The sequence below is a fragment of the Sturnira hondurensis genome, unplaced genomic scaffold (genome assembly GCF_014824575.4).
Source record: "Sturnira hondurensis isolate 20B ecotype Veracruz unplaced genomic scaffold, ASM1482457v3 Scaffold0021143, whole genome shotgun sequence".
Lineage (NCBI taxonomy): Eukaryota > Metazoa > Chordata > Mammalia > Chiroptera > Phyllostomidae > Sturnira > Sturnira hondurensis.
This window is the reverse complement of record NW_028093774.1, coordinates 5,485,277-5,499,841: the sequence shown is the minus strand read 5'-3', so window position 1 is coordinate 5,499,841 and position 14,565 is coordinate 5,485,277. Positions and strand designations below refer to the sequence as shown.

Sequence of the window (14,565 nt, the reverse complement as noted above, 5' to 3'; positions counted from 1 at the left end):
TGCCCAGCCACACTGGGCCCTCTGTAGTGAGCAATGTAACAGCCAGACAGCAGGCAGAAGCTTCGGGGACAAAGTCCTCCCCCTCCTTTTCCCTGTAACTCCGTGGTTTTTGTCACACCGACAAGTGGGCCAAGAAGCTTATGGGAGTATTCCTTCTCCCCACTCTGGCTGCCTCACAGAGCCTGAGGCAGGGACAATGGTCATCGTGGTGGAGCCGACTTCTGTCCAGTGGCTTTCATGGGTTAATTCATTTCATGCTCTTAACGTCCCATTTCGCAGATGAGGAAGCTGAGGCTCAGAGGATGGAAGTCTCGGGGTTTGTCCCACAGGCAGCCAGTCTCTGACAACGGAGTCAGAGCAATGCCCTGTGATGTGGATTTATGGGAGAGGGAGGGAAGGACATGGGCTGGCCACACCTCACAGCATCCGGATCCTGGGGCACACGGGACCTATGTGGCAGGGATCACCCAGTTCTGGGTGATCTTTCGCTCAGCAGAGCCACAGAGGCCTGTCTTCCCTCCCTCAAGCTGGGTCATTAGGACACGGAGGGGCCAGTAAGAGCCCATAAGTGATATGTGGCCTCTGGGAGTGGGACAGGGACGGCACCTGAAATGTCTGTTTCCTCCTGTGTCCCTCCCCAGTGCTCACCCTTGCCTTCCACCATGGGGTCACTCACCTGTCCCACCTGCCTGACCAATGGGGCACAAAGCCGACAAAACACTCTCACGTTAGGAATATTTCCAGATTTTTAAATAAAGAAAGGGAGCGTGAGCTTTAATGTTCTGTTGTACCATAGGCAGCGGCTGCAGGCAGCTTGGGAAACATTTAAGAGTGGGCAAGAGCAAGCCAGCCAGGCCTTCAGAGGGCGGCACCACCACACCTGGGCAGGGCCAGCCCTTCCTGGAGTGTCCACCCACCCGTTATCACAAACACACGCCCCCCGGGAGTTCAAGTGCAGATGCTGCTCAGGAGAGCCCACCTGGCGGCCCCTCCAGGAGCAAGGGAGGGAGGAAGAGCCTCAGCTGAATGCTGCCTGGACTGGCACCCCCAGGCCTCAGCGACTCTCAGACCTAGGCTCGCTTTTCATCGCCTCTGTTCACAGACTGGGCGGCTGAGGCTCTGAGGGCCCACGTCGCCTTCTAAGACTAGAAGCCACAGCAACTGGGCCCAGAACCTGTGCCCTCCAGGGGCCGAGGCTGCCGGTGGAACGGACTCCGCAGGGACACCAGCATTTTCATGAACGTGCTTCTTCACGAAGCGGCTCTCCTGAGATAGAATTTATATTTCGTCCAATCTGCCCATTCAAAGGACACGGCCTGATGGTTTTTAGTGAATTCGCAGAGAGGCGCGGCATCGCCAGAGTCGATTTTAGGACATCGCATCATATCAGAAAGAAACCCCGTCCTCGTCAGCTATCTCTCCCCCAATCCCCCACCCCCCAGACCTAACCAACCACTAATCTATTTCTGCCTCTAGGGATCTCCCTGTTCTGGACATTTCATAGGAATGAAATCACAGAACAAGCAGCCCTTTGTGTCTGGCATTTTCATAAAGTTCTCAGTGTTCATCTGTGTGGTAGCCTGTATTGGTGCTTCGTTCTTTCTCCTGGCTGAGCAGTTTTCTGGCTGAGCAGTTTTCTGCAGTGTGAATATACCGTACTCCGTTTATCCATTCATCCACCAGTGGACGTGGGGTTGCTTCCACCTTTTGGCCATTGTGAGGGATGCTGCTACGAACGATGCTGTGCTTTTTGGCCACCACCGTCTGAACTCCCTCCTAGGTCTGGGGCTTTGCTCACAGTACGGGAGGCAGAGCCCACCTCTCCCTGCAAGACCCCAAAGTGCTTTCCTCACCTCCTCACCCTTGGCAGCTGAGATGTCGGGAGGCACCAAGGTTTGGTGACCCAGGTCTTTGAATCTGAATGTGTGACACTGAGTTCATTCCAGGGTCTGTGATGTCCTACTCTCAGCAGCCGTGGGGACAGTGCAGGGGTGGCCATGCCCACACAAGGTCCTTGAATTGGAGGCATAGGGACCTTTGCGGTGGGCCTGGCGCCTAGCACCCCCGGGTTCCATCCTTGGTTTCCCTGGCCCCTCTGTTTGCTCCTCAGCACCCTGTCAACAGCCTTTTCTGCTTCAATCAGCCAGACTCAGCTTCTGCTGCTTACCCCCCAGAATGCCGAGTGCGCTGCTCTTTATGACCGAATTTTACTGTCGGGCGAGCTGTGGCGTTTCCACCCGATTAATCGCTGACACTTAATGAAAGGGGAGCTCTGGAAAGCTCATCCCCCAGGGCCATCCGCTCCCATTTCTCAAGGACATGAAGCAGAGTCCAAAACACAGAAAAAGCTCATTAAAGTCTAGAAAGTCCTATCCAAGAGGGGAGAATTTTTGTAAGTTTTCCTGGCTCATTTAGCCTCCCGGAACCCCCTGTACTTCTCCTGTATTTTGGGTTCTAAGAGACAGTTTTAAATTCTGACATGCTCACCTGCACTCTTATTCAAAAAGGGGAGAAAAAAAACACCAACTAATTCTAAAGAACCGAGCCCCGATCAACTGGCCCACCCTCCCCAGGGCTGGAGTCCAGGGGAGTGTTTGTCCTGATGGAGACGGAGGGAGGGCAGGGAGTCGGGCTGAGTCACCAGCGGATGGGTCAGCCAAGTTCCATTCAATTTAAAACTAGTCGGGGTGATCGTGTGAGCGGGGTCCCTCTCCGTGCTTCTCCTGTGACCTGCTAGCATTTTCCTTTGCCACAGGACAGGCCTGTGTTTAACCAGAGGTGCTTCGAATACTCACATTGCTGTCTTCCAAAAACTTAAGTGCTTTCGCTATGTTGTTCAACTGAAAGATGCGGTGGGACGAGGACTTGTACTCATGGAGCTGTGACACAGAGCAGAGCGGAGCCCGTTAGACCCGCCCAGGCCCCTCGGCCCCGCACACGCGCCTGCCTGCATGCGCCCCTCTCCTTCTCTGTCTTCACATCAACCTCAAGAGAAAGTCGGGGCTCCCGGCTGAAAAACCCACCCCTTATTTATGGTTCCTGGGACTTCACTAGCTGAGCTGGTGAATGGGGACCCAGGGGTGAAACCGGGGGCAGATGTGTCAGGCTTTTCCCTCTGACCCAGCTCCTGGCTTTTGATAGTCCCCCTCCCCCAGAGCCCCGCAGTGACATGCTGTCCTCGAGGGCTGATGGTTTCTGTCAGAGCAGGAGCTTCCGCCAGGAGCATCACCACACAGCTGCTAAATCATCCGGCAAGTCCCTCCCTGGGGTGGCAGATGTTCCTGCTTTCTGGCCAAGAGCTTTGTGAGCAGCTGTCCCAGGTCGGAGAGAGGGAGAGAGAGAGGCAGCGAGACAGAGGGGAGGGGATGGCAAGAGAAAACGTGAGAGAGCGGGACAGGCGGAAAGAGAGAATGAGGGAGACAGACACAAGGAACCGAGACAGGCAGATGGAGAGAGAGAGACAGAGGAGAGAGACAGAGCGAGAGGGAGAGAAAAGGAGAAGTGGGGAGATAGAGAGAGTGTGTGTGTGTGTGTGGGTGGGATTGGGGGGCTGCAAAAGCTAAAACTCGGACGATGTCAGCTGTCCACACCAGGAGCACCATCAGAATGAACACCCTGGAGTGAAGCCCATGACGCCCCTGAGGCGGGTGGCTTACGTCCCAAGGCAAACCAGTGCGCGTCAGTCACTCCTGGCATGAACTGCAGGGCCAAGCGCATAGGCCATCGCTGCTCCGCTGTGGCCACCACCATGAGTCAAATCAAACCCTGGGCTCTAGAGCCGGGTTCCTCAACATCAGTTCTACTGGCGTTTTGGCCAGATCGTTGCTCCCCCTCCTGGGGACATCTAACAATGTCCTAGGGATGTGTTGGGTTGTCAGGCTGGGGGTGCTGCTGGCACCCAGTGGGCTGAGACCAAGGATGCTGTGATGCGGCTGAGCACCCCGAAGTACACAGGATGGCCCCACCAGAAGGACCCACCGCACCCCAAATGTCAACAGCACTGATGTTGAGAGCCCCGTTTGGTGAAGGGGAGAGACAGGACTCACCGGTGCACATCAGACACACGCCACATGAAGAGGACGGCTAAGATCCAAATGAAATAAGCCTCGAGATCGGCGGGTTCAAGTCAATTTTGGCCGTACTTACAAGAAGGTCCTAGAAGCTAGCGATTCTAGTGTTGGCCTCGGGGTGGGTGCCAGAAGGTGGTTGTGAAATGCCTTCCCCATCTGCCTGATTCTCGGCTACCCTTCTGGTTAATGTGCTGGCTGTCCAGCGAAGCCATGATGTTCCCGTTCCAATTTTGAGCCTTAACAGACTCATGGAAAACACCAGGCACGTATTCATTCACTTACGAAAGTACACTTGCTTTGACAAAAAGATACAGCGGAGTTACACGCGATTCTATCGGTCTTAGTCACTGAGGAATGAGCGTTACCCCTCACGGTTTCTTGTCACGGGATTCACGCACGGTCGGGGATGCGCACACGCACACAGGTCTGTGTTGCACAGACACCTTCCTCTCTGTTTTCCTCGGCATTTTATGTCTCTCTGGCCCGCGGTGCCATACGTACCAGATTTCGCCCAGACAGGACTTCTAACAGAGCCATTAGGATTCTGCCATCTTGTATGTCAATGAATAAATCTTTAACTTCCAGAGGGGGGTTGCACTGTGGAGGAAGGCAAAGGAGGCAGCTGATTAGCAACCCGTGTCTCCCACGGAACTAGGTCCCAGCTCCAGGTTTCACTTGAGAGAAAACCGCCGGACGCCCACTGCTGTCCACAGGCAGCAAAGCCCACCCACGGAGGCCCTAATCCCACCTCCCTGGAGGCAACACCTGGGCACCAGGTGTGCTGGGGGGCTGTAGATGAGATAGCATCAGGGGCCCCATTAAACACGTGACCCTTGGGACCCTCCTAATGTGATATCGTAGACCCCAGAATCCTATTACATCCACGTTTCTGCTTAAGGGTAGAAAGAGAGGGCAGGTCTTAATTACAGACTCCCGTTGAAGGAAATGAGGCCATAAGTAGGGCTCACACCAATTACCTGGTGCAAGCCCTTTGCCTCAGATCTGGGGACCCTGAGGCTCCAAGAAGCTGGGTGATGTGCCCAGTGTTTGGAGAGGTCAGCTCTTTGGTACAGCCCTGTGCCTCATCAGGACACCCTGGCTGACCACAACGGCAGCTCGGACTGACACCATGACGACATGACCCTGGGTCGGTCACCCTCTGGGCTGGGGTCCAGGTGGCGGCAGGGCCCCCCCATCTCCAGGACCGCCCAGTCAAAGCACACACACCCGCCTTCCTGGGGGACCGGCTGTCACACCATCAACGTTTAGCCCAAGTCTGCAGGTGGGACGCCCTTGGCAGAGAAAGCCAGGAAGGAGGCTGGTGTGGGCAACGTGGGAGGGAGTGGAGGGCAGATGGGCACACAGCTGGCCTGCAGACTGTCCACTCCCAAGTCTGTAGGGGTCAGGATCTCAAAGTCTGAGGGGCTGATTTACATGTATATGTTGATGTATATTGACATGGTTGGGCGTACGAAGTAATGCATGTGCATGATAACAAATCCAATTAAAATTGTATTGAAATGCTCATCAGTGGAGTGCTGCTGCCTCCTTCCCCCACAACACCCAGGCTTCTAGAGACAGACCCTTATCTCAAGGGGCACCTTTTGCCTGTTGCACTAAGAGGCAAGGCAGTTAGACACACCTGAGTTCAAATCCAGGTTCCACCCTCAACAGGATTCAGCCTTGGACATTTTCGTTAACCTCCCTGGACCTGAGCGTCCTTGGTGACAAGGTTCGGTTGTGGAATGTGACTCACTGCAGAGGGCAGGGGCCACCACAGGATGGATCACGCAGGTAAAGTGCCCGTCACAACACCTGCTTTCCTGGAATACTCCCGCACCATCAGCCAGACCAGGTTACCACCAAGTGGCTTTCTGCAGAGTCTTGGGGGGCCCTTTCATGTGCGGCACCTCTGCTGAGGGTGGCACCCTCACAGCTGTAAGTGCTGAGAGGCAGATGTCCTTCGCTGGGGCCCTCCCACAAAGAAAGCCCTTGAAGCATCATCTCTCTGCCCTACTTCCTTCACCTTCTGGGTTCCCTGGGTCAGCAAAGGGCGCCCTCAGCCCCAGTTCACCAGGCTCTTCCCTCTCCCTGGGGGAAAAGACCCCTCTCCACACAGGATCTGGACTGTGAAGGGGCCTGTGCAGGAAGCACCAGAATCACCCCCGCCCCCAGTTCCTTCTCTGAACCAAGCCCCGGAGAGGCCTGCTGTCTGTGAGCCGACACTGCACTGTGTCCACTGAGAGTTTGGCTCGACCAGGCCTGGAGTGCACCGGGCTGGCTGGAATTCGTTGGTCAGATGCACCGGCCCAGGGATAGGCAAACTGGGCCTCCGGGAACCCCAGGCTGCCGGGGAACAGCTTCCTGGTATCCTGGAGGGGCCAAGGTGCATTGAGAAGGAGGCTGATCCATTGCAGCCCTTTCATTAGAGATGTTCAGCTCTTACAGGCCCCTGTTTAGGGTCCCAGGCAAGACTTGGCTTGAAGAAAGGTTTCTGTTGACAAATGCTGGGTAATAAGTGCTTCCAAGCAGCAAGGTTAAGACTTCCCGCAACAGAATCTCCAGGGACGGGGCCCAAACACCTGCGTTGTTACTAGGCCGCCACTGCAGCACGGGGTCTGTTTACCTTTCAGTACGGGGCCTCACTGTTAGAATGGTAAGGCTGGGTGCTCTCCACTCCCCGGTACAATGAAAGGGGGTGTTCACAGCGGAGATGAGGAGACAGTATAAATGGGGGGTGGGGACAGCAGTCACCAGCCAGAGACCCGGGCTCAGGAGAGCCTCAGAAGCCCGGTGGAGCTGCAGCCCAGGCTCCCTGTTCCTCTGGCAAGGCCTCCTTCCCCAAGAGCTGTGGAGGGCCCACAGTTTCTTTTTTTATTAAGGAAGGTGGCATTTCCTGAGGCCTTGTACAAGCCCCTGACCCCCAGGGAGTCAAAATACAGGGCAATTCCACCCACAGGTGCACAGAAAAGGACTTGGCTTCAAGGGCAGCAGTGACTTTGAACCAAAAGGCAGATTATTTTCTTCTCTTCTTTTTTATTTTTTTTCCTTGGCAAGTTCCCGCAGCTCCTTGGGCACATTCCAGGCCGAGCATGAGGGCATCAGGTTACGGAGACACTGGAGGAAATATTATTCCTGCTAATGGGAGGCAGAGACCGCGGGGCCCAGAGCAAAACACCCCCCAATCAATGGCCTAACAAAACGTCCAGTTGCCAGCCCCGACTGTGGCTGAGCCGTGTGCTCGAGGGGAACCTGGAGCATCATTCCCGTGGACAGTGTCTGTATAAGCCTTGGCGGCAGCGCCGCCCACGGGGCCTTGGCCGCAGTCCATCCTGTGAGATGGCGAGATGGCGGGAGGAGAGATTGAACCGGCTCCAGAGAAAACACCCTTGGGGCCCCAAACGCAGCTCCGCGGGCTTCACGAGGCCGGCCTGGCCACGTAAACAGCACCCAGAGGGTTTTCTTCATGATCTAACTCCTTCGGTAAATTAGGGAATTTTTCCAGAAGCCAGAGACTCGGTAAATATTTCTGACAGCCTTCAAATTGCAGTTAAGCCCAACTCCCCAAGGAGATCCTGGGTTTCCTTTACATGAAAGGTTGTTCTTGAAAGTCTCGAGGTTGGAAACGCGGCTGTTAATTTTGCCCTGTTTATTAGGCATTGGGTTCAGGTGCTATCTGATTTATCTTCGGAGTGGGCGCGACCCACCTGCCCGCCGAAGGAGCCGGAGCGTGGCCAAGGGGAAAGCCCCGATAAATGAGAAATGATAAATGCTAACAGAGGCTCATTTGGGGTGGTGAGCGACTGCATGGGTATGTGCTGTGTTGCCCTCTGCACCGCCCTGTGTTTATCTTTTAATTAAAAAAAAAAGAAGAAGAACGAGAGAAAGATACACTCCGTCCACCAGGCTGAATCCGCAGCTGCCCCAGCCAACACACATCAGGCTTTCATTTAGGAGTTCGGGGGAACTCAGGGTTGGGAGACGGCCTCCCTTTTCTCCAGAAATAACACTTCACACTGTGAGCCCTGCCCATCGTCAGAGTAACGGGCAGGTGATTTATCACACTTCGTCCTGACAGGTAGTCTTCCGCCTCAAGAATGCGGGAGCCTCCTGGGTTTCATTCTACAGGTGGGGCACAGAGGTGTGGGTGGCCAAGGGCTGCTCGGGAAGTATCACAGGCCCCGAGAGTCAACTCCACGAACGGCAATTTCGGTCAGGAACTCTACTTCCTAAAAACCGCGTTTATTTTCTCCACTTTCTAATCATTTCAGTGATGTCCTCTACGGACCTTCATTGGGGCTAGCTAAGGCCCGTCAATTGTTTCACTTGTACCTGTTACGAGGGCAGGAGAGAAGGACATCTGCCCGCCTGCGCTAACGTGGAGCTCTCGAATCCCCGCCAGGTTTGAAAAGAAATGAGGCTGCTGGCGGGGTCTAGTTGGAGAACCAGATAATGGAATTTAGGAAGAAGTGGAGTGAGCGGGATGAATCTCGAGAAGTCAGCTTTCTTGTAAAGGGAAAAAGAGGCTCTCCAGCCCCGGGCAACACAGAACATTCCAGTCGGGGGGGCCACCCTAGCGTATAAGGAGGGCTGGGATTTCTCACTCAGGCTGTGCGTCCAGCTTCCTGCTCATCCTTTTTTTCCTGCTTCACAGCCTGAGAAACTTGCAGACAAAATGCAGTTCAAAACTGGCTGGCCAGAGCACGTCAGACAGAAAGAAAAGGGGCAAGAAGAGTCACCAAGACTGATCTGCAGAAGCCAGAGGAAGGGCTTCCTTCCCGGCGCTGGAAGTCATTAAGCCCGTTTCCTTATTCCTAAGGGTGGTGGGGGTTGGGGTGGGGGTCGGGGGGGGGGCAATGAGACNCTGTGCGTCCAGCTCCCTGCTCATCCTTTTTTTTCCTGCTTCACAGCCTGAGAAACTTGCAGACAAAATGCAGTTCAAAACTGGCTGGCCAGAGCACGTCAGACAGAAAGAAAAGGGGCAAGAAGAGTCACCAAGATTGATCCGCAGAAGCCACAGGAAGAGCTTCCTTCCCGGCGGGGCGCCGGAAGTCATTAAGCCCGTTTCCTTATTCCTAAAGGGTGGTGGGGGTTGGGGTGGGGGTCGGGGGGGGGGGGCAATGAGACTTGTCATGGAGATGAAAGAAGATGTCTATGCACTAAGCAGCTCGTGGTACATGCACCTGAAGGGTTAGGTAATATTACTGATCAATAGCAACAGTATGGGATTGATGAGGGAATCTGGCTTTGTTAAAAGGGGTCAAGGGTTCTTGCATACTTCAACCCAAAGTCCTACAAAAGGCTCCTCACGGGAACCCCCCCCACTGGACATCAGGAGCCCCCTCGCCTCCTGTCCGTGGAAGCGTTTGGACCGTGCAACAATGAATGTCTTCTAACCTTTGCTTGTCGTTTCTATTTAAAGATAGACCTTTCGGGGTGTGGCGATATTCATTCCTGGGGTTTGGTGGTCTCGGCTGGTGGGCAGTCCCTGAGCTGACAGGCTGCACAATCTGCTGGCCCTTCATCAGCTCACCCGGAGGACCATAAATACCGCTTCGTGCGGGGAGTTTGATAAAAAGTTCCAGAAAAACCGAAGCTACTTCAGGAAGATAATGGAGTTTCAGTGCACTGGTGTCCTGTGTAGGGCCACCGTGGTTCTTACAGCAGGTAGAGCAGCACATGCCATGTACCAGCTGGCTGTGGCGTCACTTCCCAAAAAGTAGGACCGACTTCAGCATCTCCTCCCAGCAATCAGCTGGTTCAACTCCACTCAGCTCTCGATGGACCAGACAGCCGATACATGACTGAGTTCTTCTTTGGGGGTCAGTCTGTTTTGACTGGTGCTCACAGCCACAGGTAAAGCTGTCTTTACCATGGAAAATACAAGTCAGACCTTCCTTCCCCAGCCAGACTCATAACCCGAGGAGGACAGAACTACACCTTCCTCACCCCTGGTGTTCCCAGCACGGAGCTTGATACCAGGCAGGGAGAATGGCAGATGTTTCAGTAAATGAGTGGCAATAAGAGCAATAACAGCAACAGAAAACACAGAGCCACTGTGTCCCCTCACTGGGCTACCAAACCTCACACTGAGTTACGGACGAACCCACTGGTTACCAAACCCAAGCTCCCCACGTACCTTCTCTAGGTGCAGGTTTATCCATCGAGTAAAGGTCCTCTTCTGCACATTTTCCCTCTCAACTGAAAACAAAGAAATGCCATCAGCTGGGCAGAAAGAAATATGTTGCAAGATCCCACCCTCCTCTTCGCAAGGGGGATTCTAGGCGGACGGCAGGCAGAACCCCGGAGGGTCCCATGTACGAATGCAAGGTGGGTGGCAAGGGGTTGGGCATCGTCTACAATCCATTTTCCCCAGCCCTGGCCCCCAGCATCTCAAGTGGATGAAACACCCACAAATTCAGACAACCAAATGTTCTACACAACCTAAAGGCACACATTCAGGCATCTCTCTGCCCAGCTGTAGAGGCGCTGGTGACTAAGATACAAGTTGAACCACAGGGTGATGGGCCCGAGGAGCTGGGGTGTGGGCGAGACAGGCGCGAGTGGAGGCCAGTGATGAGGAATAGGGGTGTGGGCCCTGGAAGGGGCCAGCGTGTGGTGGACAGGATAGCAGTCCTGGGCACGACTCTCCTGGGCTGGTCGTCTCCCAGGTTTGCGTCTTCATCCAGTCGCCCACCCCCATGTCTGATCTGCTCACTGCCAGGCTGCTGTGAGATCCCTGTGACTCTGCAAGTCAATGCAACACGGTTCCGGGCACAATGGCTGCTCTCTCTTTTTCTTTTTTGTCGCTATTATTTCTAGAGCCAGGGAGCACTTGACCTTGGCCCGAAAGGCAGAACTCTGCAGGAGTCTGCTGCTGAGCCTCCGTGAGCCAGGAGGACATAAACCAGACGCAGGCCCCTCCTCCCAGGGGACAGCCTTTCCCAAACAGTCTTCTCAGGAAAGATCTTTGCTTTTCAAGGGTTACTGCCATCTAGCCAGCACTAATTGCATCCTGGACACTTTGTTTCCATTAATCTTCAAACCCGACGACACCTCCTGCAGAGTAGAAATTTATTTTACAGATGAACAAAACGGGGCTCAGAGAGGCGCCTTGACTGGGCCAGGGCACCTGCTGCAGAGGCAGGGCTGGGCAATACCCCCAGGTCTGTCTGCCCCCCATTCAGCACCTGGAGAAGGGAGGTCGGGGTCTGAATCGCAGGAATTCCAATTATGGCAAAAGCATCTGCAATAGCAATGATAATGACTTAAAAACATTTACTGAGCACTCCGAGGCAGCAGGTACCTGGTCTGGGCACTTGACGGGTGTTCACTAGTTTAATTCTTCCCCCCACCCTTGGAGGCGGTTGGGAATCCTGGGGCACCTGCTCTAAAGCCCACAACCGCTAAGGTTAAAGCTCCTAGTTTGCATATGAAAAAACTGAGCATCAAACAACCAATAAGCATCAGAGTTAGGACTTGGGGCTGGACTCTGGGCTTCTCCTACTCCCGCTAGAGCTCTGTGGGCTGAGCTGGCTTGGCGCCTTAGGACCCAAAGGGAATCTCGAGATGGGTGCCGGTGCCAGTCCAGGGCTGGGTGCTCGGTGGACCTGGCAGCAGGCCCTCGGCTCGCGCCACTACGCCTCTCAGGAAGCTTGAAATGTCGGCGTCAGCCGACTCCTGACTCACCAAGCTCTGGATTCCAGCATGCTGGAAGAACACACCACACATGCTTCAAACCATTTCACATTTCTTTAGCAATAAGAAAATGAGAGGCCATTTATCTCCTGGGGGAGGAAAAAAAGGCTACAGTTTTCCGTAACAACTGTGGTTCCTTTTTCCTCTCGGCCTCATTATTGGGTAGATAGTGGTGCCCATAAATCAAATTTTAATATTGGGCCTTTCAATCTTTTTAATTGAAGAGGCAGCAGACAGTCATTACACTTTATATGACCGATTTTCTCTCATTTTCCTCCTTTTCTATAAAGGAAGGGCACTGGCAAGCAGGCACAAGGATTGAATGTCTAGTTCTAGTTAAATGTTTCGAGGGAAGGAAGGAGAAAGGAAAAGGAGAGAGATGAGGTAGGGAGGCGGCATTTGCTGGGAGCAGGAGTGCCAGAGTCCCAGAGCTTTCTGGAAGATTGGAGACCCCCTCCCGCACACCCTGTTTTGGCCTCTGCAGCTTTTCTGTGGGACAGGTGTCCCCAGCTCAGCGGCCACCCTCTGTAGAGGGGCACTCGGCTGCTGCCTGAGTGTCACTGTTAGGAGCACCCCTGCTCAAGCGCCCGGGGGTGTGGCTCTTTGTGCACGGATCTGTTCCTCAGGCCTGAGAGCGAAAAGCGAAACGGCCGGGCCTCAGTGGTAGGCACATTTAAAATGTTAATAGCTACTTCCAAACTGCCCTCCCAAAAGGCTGCCCCAGTTTATACTTTCACCCCCAACTGTCTTTAAACAAGTTTATGGGGATTGTAAAGTATTTACACACACATTCAAACACTCAGGCTGGTTTCTCCATATGGCTTCAGAGAGAGCAAAGTATGAAACAGAAGAGCATTCAGGGAGAGCCTGAGAGAACCTGGGTTAGCCTGCGGGTTTAACTGCGCGGAAAGGTGTAAATGAGGAAGTGGGTGTCAGTCCGGCTATGCCTGCTTCACCCATCCATCCATCCATCTGCCCATTATCCGTCCATCAGTCTGTCTGTCCATCCATCCATCCACCCATCCATCCACCCATCTTGGTACTTAGTCGGTGATTATCACATGCCAGAAACTATGCCAGACCCCGCAGGCAAAATCAGAGATAAGGAATGAAGCAATCACGGAATTAGCACTCTAGGAATTCACAGCCAAGTAGCAGCGAAAACACGGGCACCGCAAAGCACACGTGTGAGGGGAAATGAATCAGAAACTTCCAGGACTGAAGGGTTGGGAGGAGGTGATTTTAGACCCCACGGGGACTCAGACCTTCCGGGAACTCGAAGAGGAGGTCACCGTAGAAGTGGGACGTAGCAGGGCTCCCGAAGGCAAGGGCAACGTCTCTAGCTCGGCCCCGACCCACAGCCAACCTCGGGGAGGCCTCGCCTCCGTTCCAGCCACGGCCAGTGGGCAAACCTGAGCCCAGACTGGCTTTGACAGCAAAGGTGACCTATGGGAGGGCAAGGTTGTGGCTGAAGACACAGGAGGACCATGAGGCTAAGTCAGGAGTAAGAGACGAGTCCCAAACTGAAATCGGGCAGAGGCCACCTTTTCTGAACCCGAAACTGGGACACATCACTCAATACACAGGAGAGAGAGTATGTGGCCTGGCCGGGGACATCCTCGTGAGAGCCACACGCCATTAGCCAGACAACCTTGGGCAAGGTCATCATTCTCAAAATACTTGGCCTCAGCACCCGCTCTACAGAAAGAGGGTAACTGTGCCTCCCTCACAGGCAGGCTGTGAGGTTCAATGGGGTCACCCCAAAGGCAGCCCCAATAATCATTCCATAAGACCTCCCAGGCCCCACAGTCCTCCGCACACCATGGCCTTGGGCTACTTTGCCTGGTGTCCGACTCAACAGTCTAATGCTCTTTGCACAGATTTCTCCATTTCGAACCCCCCGCCCCCACCCTGCAGGCCTTTTCTACTTCTAGCCTGCCAAGACTCCATAAACTTTATATAGTTTCCATAAATCCAACGGCCCCTTTTTTCCACCGCACCTATCACGTTGTAAAGGTGTAGGAAACCATTTCTCAGGAAGGGTCTGGCCTTCTCACGCAGTGTTTGTGGGGCCCGGTGTGGGTTTACTGGGCAAGAACAGAGTAATAACGGGGCAGTAAAAGCGCCGTCCCCGGCTCTGCCTGGCCGGCCAGGGTGCCTGAGTGCCGGCCAGGGTGGAGGAGGCACTCACCAGGCCCAGCACGGCCGGGACAGAGATGCGAAGGGAGGCCTCACCCTCAGGCTTCATGTCTCCCCAGACATGAGTCTGTCCAGGCTCTGCCCACAACAGACAATGTGAAAAGGAGCAGCACGACCTTCCTCTCCTCTGCAGGAGTTGGGAGCCACAGAGAAGGGGACATGGCTCTGGGCTCAGAGAGCTTCACTGACACGCGCGGCCTTCGTTCCCTTGTCCCCAGCCCCGCACACCCACATCCTCTGTCGTATTACCTCTAAATTCTGCCCTTCCTGCCCAGGAGAAAGGGTTGATGGCTTCATCGGTTCATAAGAACTGTCCACTCACGAATGAACCCCAGACAGGAAAGCACAGAGAAATGTATCTAAGATCTCAACATCTCGCCATCCCCAGGGTCCAGCACTAAGGACACTTTATTGAACAACCTTCCGGAACCACACACACACACACACGCACGCACACACGGAGCCAATGTGTGTAGATAGATACTCCTGTCCCCAATTTCCATGTGATCAAAGACTCCACACTTCTTGAGCAGGGTCCACAGATCACACGTGGAGCATCACCGGGTGGCACTTCACAAGTCAGTTCCCGGCCCCCACC

The 14,565-nt window shown here is 54.3% G+C and overlaps 1 protein-coding gene across 3 annotated transcripts in view; it reads right to left on the bottom strand.

Moving 5' to 3' along the window:
• CLMN (calmin) overlaps nt 1-14,565 on the bottom strand; it is a 95,679-nt gene that overhangs the window by 22,959 nt on the left and 58,155 nt on the right. For all 3 annotated transcript variants that reach the window (XM_037031796.1, XM_037031797.1, XM_037031798.1), the window contains exons 2-4: nt 10,210-10,271; nt 4,572-4,667; nt 2,796-2,879 (exon numbers count right to left, since the gene is read on the bottom strand). In XM_037031796.1, the coding sequence (XP_036887691.1) occupies nt 2,796-2,879; nt 4,572-4,667; nt 10,210-10,271 (242 nt within the window). The remainder of the gene's footprint in view (nt 1-2,795; nt 2,880-4,571; nt 4,668-10,209; nt 10,272-14,565) is intronic.